This window comes from Lathyrus oleraceus, chromosome 3 (genome assembly GCF_024323335.1).
Source record: "Lathyrus oleraceus cultivar Zhongwan6 chromosome 3, CAAS_Psat_ZW6_1.0, whole genome shotgun sequence".
Taxonomy (NCBI): Eukaryota; Viridiplantae; Streptophyta; class Magnoliopsida; order Fabales; family Fabaceae; genus Lathyrus; species Lathyrus oleraceus.
The window spans coordinates 158,691,280-158,699,957 of NC_066581.1; the positions used below are offsets into that span (position 1 = coordinate 158,691,280).

The 8,678-nt window shown below is 43.5% G+C and overlaps 2 protein-coding genes across 2 annotated transcripts; both read left to right on the plus strand.

Moving 5' to 3' along the window:
- The first annotated feature begins 1,011 nt into the window (after window positions 1–1,011).
- On the plus strand, window positions 1,012–2,720 carry LOC127125974 (DNA glycosylase/AP lyase ROS1). The gene has a single exon (XM_051054835.1). It carries the CDS (start codon window positions 1,453–1,455, stop codon window positions 1,987–1,989), a length of 537 nt encoding a protein of 178 aa, XP_050910792.1. The 5' UTR covers window positions 1,012–1,452; the 3' UTR covers window positions 1,990–2,720.
- A 1,432-nt stretch (window positions 2,721–4,152) lies between these two features.
- On the plus strand, window positions 4,153–8,462 carry LOC127125973 (uncharacterized). The gene is made up of 2 exons (XM_051054834.1): window positions 4,153–4,594; window positions 7,087–8,462. The coding sequence occupies exon 2, from the start codon at window positions 7,158–7,160 to the stop codon at window positions 8,433–8,435; it is 1,278 nt and encodes a 425-aa protein (XP_050910791.1). The 5' UTR covers window positions 4,153–4,594; window positions 7,087–7,157; the 3' UTR covers window positions 8,436–8,462.
- The last annotated feature ends 216 nt before the right edge of the window (window positions 8,463–8,678 follow it).

Consider the following 8,678-nt stretch of genomic DNA (forward strand, 5'->3'; position numbering starts at 1 on the left):
TTAAGGGTTTGGGTTGACTTTGGTCAAAGTTGACCAAAAAGTCAACCGTTGGTCAAAAAGTCAACTATTGGTTAACACACCTCTCTTTGCATTCTTTCATGTAACGGACCCGTCATGATCATGTAATGAATGGAATTTCTTCACCTGAATGAACTAGGAACAAGAAGTTGTTGAATGCCATTTAACCAAACAAGGAGATTAAGCATCCTGAATGATGATGTGCCAGCCGAAACTAGGGTTAGGAGGCCACATAAAAGGAGCTTGACCCGATTAGGATTTATGGAGCCACGACCAAGTGAGGACCTTTAAATCAAGGTCTTGATCCTTCAAGAAACCACCATTGACATCAGATTTAAGCATAATGCCCAAGCATCTCCACGCTAGGGTTTGATTGGGGCCACCCCAAGCTTGCTGAGAGATCCCAGTTTCCACTAAGTATAAGCATAAAGCTCTGAATTCAAGTCACTGCCATCTTGTGTTGAACCTTGCTTATGTAGATGAAATGCATGCTTATGATGATATGCAAATGTTACTAACCTAGAAATGAAATGAATGTACAAAATGGTAGGGTGCAAATTTGAGGTGCTACACATTGCCTTAGCATTGCATGGCATATTGCATTTTATCATGCGAGACTGATCAGAAGAAGTCATCTGCGCAAGAGAGCAAGGGATTTTCATGTTGGAAAAGGTCCTATGGTCGTTCTAGAAAGCTCGTGTGAATTAAGGCTCATGTTGTAGCAAGTTGGCCAAAGTTGGGGGTTCAGGAGTCCACAGTGCGTAACCAAGTCGGCTGAGGCCCATAAAAGTCAACCGTCTAACCAAACATCCATATACCATCCTTGTCCATATCACAAAACCATTAGATCCCATTTTAATCCAATTTTATCCATCATTATCCGATTAACCACTAACCCATTTAAGAATTTCATTATCCAAATCATAATCCATAATCCATTTAGCCCATTTAAATAATCCATATCCGCATTTTAATCCAAGTCCATTGATCCATTTATCCATTTTTAAACCATATCCAATTCCAAAATCAATTAAACCATTTTCCAAATAAGTCCATAACATGATCCAAAACCATATGCATGTAGTTTGTTCATAAAAATAAATAACAATAATAATAATAATAATAATACAAAAAAAAAAGCAAATGAAATGATACAGCAGTACAATGCAAACAGCAAGCTTCATCAAGCTACACACTCCAAGTGAAGCCAGCGTCAAAGCATAAGCGGCAAATGAAGCGCATGGGCAACTGGTGTACAAGCCAAGCTTCACGCCAAGGTAATGTAAAAGCTGCCACAAAAGCAACGCAGCCGTGCTACCTCAAAGCAGAATTTACTGAAGACGGAGCTTTACTCTGCAACTTGGCAGAAAACTTTGAAGCAAGTGATATTTGTGCCGATGCCAAATAAACTTGCCATCCAATCCGTACTCTGATATGCTAAGCAACTCTGCACTGACGTTTGTTCCGAATGAGATTAAAGAATGTGAGCCTATAATTGAGATGCCTGCATCACCGGAACCTCAAAGAACAGAGTTGGTTGATTTTGAAACAAAGCATGATGAAGAGATTTACTATAGTTATAATAACCAAGATGATGAAGACATGGAAGATATGCTGACATTCAACCTAAGTAGTCATGGATCATCATGCTTGCCAAAGACCCTTGATATTTTTTTCGATGGATTTGACCAAGGCATGAATACATCAACGGCTTTAGTTACATTACATCCCTGTGCTGCAAACACCCCTTTACCAAAAGTGAAAGAAGCTAGCCGTCTCAAAACCGAGCGCACAGGTTATGTTCTCCCAGATGATCACCCTCTCCTAAGAGAGCATGCTCCACGTGTACATGATGATCCTTCTCCTTATCTTCTAATGGAATGGCTACAAGCGGAGTTAGAAAGCTCGGCTGAATCAAATACATCTGACTTGCAAGATGAAGATAAAAGTCAAACAGTTCCTGAAACATAATTGAATCTATAACTAACTTATAACTAACTCAGATTATTCTAACCAAGGGGCTGGATGCTGAAAATTCTCATTCTGCAATTTCTCCGTCTTCACTCTGCATTTTCAACCTGGCTCTTCATCGTCTTTTTCAACCTGGGGGATTTCTCCTTCCTCATTCTAGATTACCTTAATTCATTCTGCACTTGGATTCATGATCTGCTTCACCATTCATTATTCTGCACCAGGTCTTCTTCATTATGAAATCTGAGTTCTTGCTGTAACTCGATTGGTATTTCATACTGCGACCAAGAATTCTTGCTCCGCAACACTCAATCCGCAGGATTTCAACCTCTCGATAACCTCACTCTCTTTTTCACCTCTTCAATCTTCTCTTTAACCTAACCTTCGTCCAACCCCATTCAACTCTCATAACAATTTCCAACCGTCATAACTGAACCTAACTACTTCCAACTGTCATAACCAACCATCTCTCTAACCTTACTCTCCTATAAGAACCATCCTCCATCTTCAATTCAAGTTTTCTTCCATCACCTTTCCCATAATTCAACTTTACTCACCATTCTTCTCCACCTCCACTCTCATTCACCACCCAGCTTCTTCATCAAAACCTTCACCAAACTCCAAATTCCAAAAACATAATCTTCTTCAATTTCAACCATCATCAATCAACCACCACACCGCACCAACCTTCAATCCTCTGCCATTTCTTCAACCTCAATCCTTCACCACATTCCAACAATCCGCAGCAAACTTCCAAAACCGTTATTCAACCTTCCACAGTGATTTACACAAGAACAATGAGATTTCAAAATCTCAGAAGAGGATGAAGAATTGGTAACAGAAGGAGTTTCTAAGCATCATTCATAAACCTCATCCAAGAACTTGCAACCGAAGTAGGTGAATACAAGAGACAGTGAAACCGCGGCTTCGATCATGATTTCCATTGCGCCACGAGTACGCTCTCCCTCCTCGCTCTCGGTTAAGCCGATTCTGCAGGAACTCACAAAACGAATAATCACACAATCGCGACTACGGAAGGAAGATAAGGCGAAGAAAGAGAGAGAGCACCAAGAAAATACCTGAGACGAGCTTCCACTAACATCGTCGTTGCGTCGGTCATCTTTGCCGGCGAGTTCATTGGTTGTTCTTGCTGGACTTTGATTCCGTTCCCAATCCGTGGTGTCCCTTGCCTCAGTGAATCCTCTCGAATCCAACGATCGAACCGCGCCTTCCACGATTACGATTCAAGATACGTGAACGCCGCGATTCAAAGCACCAGAGAACGGCGAAGAAGATTGAAGTAGAAGAAGAAGGGGGAAGTAGATCCGAAAGCTCTCGATCCGCTTCTCGTCGGTGAACGTTGCGAAAACCATTACGGTATGTGACTTTTCTCCATCGCCGTTTAATTCCTGAGCTCGCGTATTAGGATTCGGTTTTTACGTTTCGAGATTTGTTTAGCTCCGAGAGAGTTTTACCGGAGTTCGTGTGAATGGAAGGATTTAGAGGCGTTAATGTCAACACCGGTGAGAGGCGAGAAGCGCTTCTAGGTAGCGCTTTTGGAAGAATCGCGTTTGAAGCTTTCAGCGAATTTCTTCAGCAAGCTTTGGACTGAACCTTCAATGTTCACGTTGGATCCGGACTTGGTGTTCGGAGAAATGGGTTTTCTTCCTAAGTGGATTTCTGACCCCAATTCACACCTCCCCTCCGTCAATTCGCCCTGGGCCCATCATTCTTGCCTAACCTCACCTTGCACCTCCTGAATAGCCATTACACCCCCTGGCATTTGGGATGGTTAATACTTACATTTAGGTTAATTAGCTTAGTATTAGAAATTTTAGAATGATTAGAAATCTTATTAGAAATTAATTCCAGAATTTTAATTACTATTAGAAATTAGAATTATAATTTGTTGATTTAGCATAATATGTTGATTACTATAATAGATTTTTTAGATATTAGAATTAATAGAGATTAGTTTAATTTTAGAATTCTAGATTTTTATTAGGAATATTAAAAATAGGTTAAAATTGGACTTTAGAATAATTAGAATCGTTTAGATTTTAATTGACTGTAAATAGAACTCACCTAGAGTAGAATTTTAATTCAATATTACTCCCTAACTGTGAAATGACCATTCTACCCCTAGGCTTAGAAATAATTCGATCTTGCATGCTCCCTTAATTTTAGGACATGTCATCTCTTGATTAAATGAGTTTCGTATGGAGTATCAGCTTCCGTTTTGGATTTTGTTCCTCTTTAACCCTAGGCCTTGTCCTAGTGGTCCGTGCTCTCACGTTTGAGTTTTGTTTCAGGTTAGAAGCACATGTGCTTAGGCTTGATGATGCTTATCCAATGGGAATTGACTGTTTGTTTGTGTATGACTAATTTGAATTTGTTTTGTAGGGTTGACCTTTGAGTATGAGCTTATGGCTTGCACCTTCGTGCATTGTGATTATGTCTGATTGTACAACTTAACTATTGACTTTTGCTGTTTACTGTTGTTTGTCTGTATACTGATCATGCTAGATTGATTTCAGGTACCATAGTTGCTTATAGTTCTTTTAAGAACTTGCTTGCTGCTGCTTGGTTGTGTAAACCAATTGAGGTAGGTCCTCTTGACTTCATGTAGTCTGGGAGACCGGGCCTGTTACCGGGCCGAGCAAATGTCTGAAGTCCTCCTTAAGAGGCAATGTTTGTGGTTGTTTATTTTTGTGCCCAAGCAGGTAAAGACCTCTATGAGGCAATGGGTGGAAGCTAGGGATATGCAATCTATCCCCCACTATTCTTGTTGAGTCATCCCTTTGCTCACACTGTTGTGTGTTGATGCATTGGGGCACAAACCCAAGATCCTGTGCGGTTGCACAATCGAGTCAGAGTCTTTGAGTATAGAAGGGTTCCCTCATTCTGGACCCATGCTCTTTTTTCTGAAGCTCTCCCTGACCAGGGATAAGAGCTGTGAATTCTTATCTTCACTCACCTCTCATCTTCTTCACCTTAGCCCCTCAATGGCAAGGTTAAGAGCAAAACTCACCCTGTACAGTTGGCTTGCCTTTGCAGCCTTACCCCTTGTTTGAGCCTCACTTGTGTGCATATAGTGTGTGCTGTTTGTAATTGATTGTGTGCTATTACTTGTGAATAGGATAGACTGGCTCCCTGTGCCAGTTAGCTAGAAACCTTAACTTAGGGATGATTTTGCATGATAACAGCTAGGCTCGAGTCGTAGTCTCCCTAGTTGTGTCTCCCTTTGTTATCTGGTTAGGCTAGTCCTGTGTCCCTGCGTAGGGGAACTACGTCGCCCTGATCCTCATACCAGATGAGGTACGTAGGCAGGAGATGAGCAGATCTCTCCGGGCGCCTGTGTCTTTGTCTTGTGTTTGTTTGGTTCGGATGCCGACTTAAGTCCAGTGATTGGCTGTCGGGCTCCACGTTTGCCCGTTTGTGTGTGTTTTGGTTCGGATGCTGACGTAATTCCATTGAGTGGTAGTCGGGCTCCATGTTTGCCTCTTTGTGTGTGTTTTGGTTCGGATGCCGACTTAAGTCCAGTGATTGGCTGTCGGGCTCCACGTTTGCCCGTTTGTGTGTGTTTTGGTTCGGATGCTGACGTAATTCCATTGAGTGGTAGTCGGGCTCCATGTTTGCCACCCTTGTGTGTTTGATTGTTTTGTGTTGTTTGGCGTGCGTGAGCCGAACTACGGTAGCTCTGATTCTCGTTCCCGACGAGATACGTAGGCATAGGATGCGATGTCCTATCGAGCCCTCTTCTTCTAACCCCACCCGTGTTGTCCGGTAGTGTGTGTTTGAGCAGTGTTTTTAGCAACCATTTCCCTTCCTATTGTGCGTGGATCCCGTCGAGTACGACGGATGCGTAGGGGTGCTAATACCTTCCCTTCGCATAACCGACTCCCGATCCCATTCTCTTTGGTCGCGAGACCATGTCTTTTCCAGGTTTACTCTAAGCGTTTCCTTTCCCTCTTTAGGGATAAATAACGCATGGTGGCGGCTCTGTTGTTCTTGTTTTCCCGCCGGTTTTTCGCGTAATGCGACAGCTAGCGACTCTGCTGGGGATACTAGAGAAGTTGACCTGTGCTGGTCCTTCTTCCCTAAGCGAGTCTCTCCTAGCGCTCTCTAGGATTAGGATGTTGGTTGCTATCTGCTGTTATTTATTGCATTCATTTCATTTACTGTTTGCATTCGATGTGTGCATTAATGTTTGCATTCATTCATTTCATCTGTTGTGCTGGCTGTGTTTTCTCTGATTGGGGGTGGGTGTTACTTGAGGTAAAAGGCCCAATACCCAGGCTATGAGTGCAATCTAGGAAACCTAGGAATAGAGTGAGTCATGGGAAGCGGGTGGTGTACGCCACTTAGCGGAACATTGATATCACGAGCAGTTCAGACTCTGATGGGGTATTATCGGTGCATACATCTGGTGTGCACAGGATGATATTCTTGAAAGGGTTGTTTATCCTGCGTTTCTCTCTACCTTACCCTGGCCTAGATGATACCCGTGAGTGGGGAGGGAATGATCATTACAGGTACAGTTGCTGACTGGTTGGTGACTTGTTGGTGACTCTTGGTACTGATGGTGACTGTGAATTATGGACATTTATTTCTGGGACGCCGGAGTTCTGTCCGTGGTTTATCAGCGGGTTCCGTTTATTTCGGATCCCCGGGTTGAATTCGAGAGTACCTGTTCAGAGGATCTGGATGTCATCCGTTCAGTGGATGTCCCTGTGATGGTAGTAATGTAATCTCCAGTTCCGTTTATTTCGGAACTCCCCAAGTCGGATTTATGGTGACTCAGTTGACTGTGACTGGTTCAGAGAGTGGGTCTTCAGATGACTTGGTGGCACAACGACCTGCATTCATGCATTTGCATTGGTCTCATTTCGCATTCATCTACATTCAACTCATGTCTGTCCGTACTCAGGGTCCATTATTTTTAACAGAGACTCAGATTGAGAGACATCCAAATGGCAGAATGTTGTTGATAAAATTTTATCTGTCTCGATAAAACCGGAATCTAAGGACATAATATTCCTAGTACGGACAGACATTGCATGTGTGAGTCATACTAACCCATTTGCTGTTTTGTAGGTTTCAGTATTCAACCGGTACGCATAGCTCGTCTGCTCAGACATCCTGCTAGGGGCAACAAATCCGAGCTGATGGATCCTCCCAACGCCGATATCCTCGAACTGAAAGAGATGGTGAGAGATTTGTTCGGTATTGTGCAAGGGCTTGCCCTGGGGCAGAAAGCCATGGCCGAGAGATTGGAAAGGATTGAGGGCTGGATGATCAAGGAGAAAGTTCAGGGGAAAGCTCCATCATCCGAAGTGACAAATCCCTCTGACTCTGTAGTGAAGAAACTCTCTGGCAGTGGCCTGCTCGAGAAAAAGGTTGACTTAAGTGGTGTGCCAGCAAAGAAAGAACGCAGTAAGGATCGTTATCATCCTTATGCTGCTGTTGTAACCGCTCCTGTTGGTAATCCACCTGTACCACAGCAACAACCACCACCTCAACAGAAAGCACTGAGAGCTAGGAGCCAAGTGAAGAAGAAAAAGGAAGAGCGTCAGTTCGAGGAACCACCTGTGACCTACACCCTTTTGTTCAGGAGATTGAGGGATTTGGGGTTAGTCCGGCCAAGGATTTTGATTCCCGTAGCACAACAGAAGAGGCCTGCACACTATGATGAGAATGCCAGGTGCGAGTTCCATTCTGAGGCACCCGGGCACAATGTTGAGGGTTGTAGGGCTTTCAAGCATGTCGTCCAGGACATGGTGGACTCTAAAGTTATCAGCTTGGCACAGATCATGGATGGGGATGTCAACCCTGTACCCAGGAAGGGTCCTGTAAAGATGAAGATGGTGAAAAAGGTCAAGAAAGGAATGGGGATGACTGAGGAAGATCAGTTAAAGGGTCCGATGCCTACGGCCCCAAAAACTCTGGTGCAGGATGGAGCTTTCCCTGTTGTTGATATTTGTTGTGCGGCTGCCATCACAGAGGGATTGATGAGGGACACGACCCAGAAGATGGTGGAAATGGACAGTGAAAAATTTGAAACACCCGGTCAAGCAATTGAAACCATCAAGGTAGAGAATGCTGTTGTTATTGGGAAAGAGAAAAAGCTGTCCATTTCTTCCTATAAACAAGCTCTAGAGGTGGTGAAGAACAAAGAGGCCCGAGGTTGGGGAAGGATCATTGACATAGTGGTGAAGGCAGACATGTTCGGGATTGGTTATCCAGATCAAGAGTCGTCTAGACCAAACAGAGGACGTCGTCCACCGTACATCTTCGTCAGTGCAGGAATGCTGAATTCTGATCAGGCTTGTTCAGTGAGTGGAGAGATCGACCGCGACCGCGAGCTAGAGCTGTGGATAAAGTCGTGCGTACCAGGCGACTGGAAGGCCTCCAAAAGCATCACTGTTGCTCATCCGGAAGAGTAGTTTTTCTGTGTTAATTTTGTTTGCATGAAAGCCATACGTTTTGCCCGAAACGTACTGGTCCATTGTAAGGGCCACCTCATGTGTTTCATTTTGCAACATTTTGCATCAGTAATAAATGGATGTTTTTGTGATTAAAAGCGGTGTTCCCTGTTTTTCATTTTTTGCAGTTTTAAAAAAATAAAAATGGAAATTTTTTTCGTTTTTCTTTTGAACTTGTCTTGTTCCAACCACGAAAGTGATTAC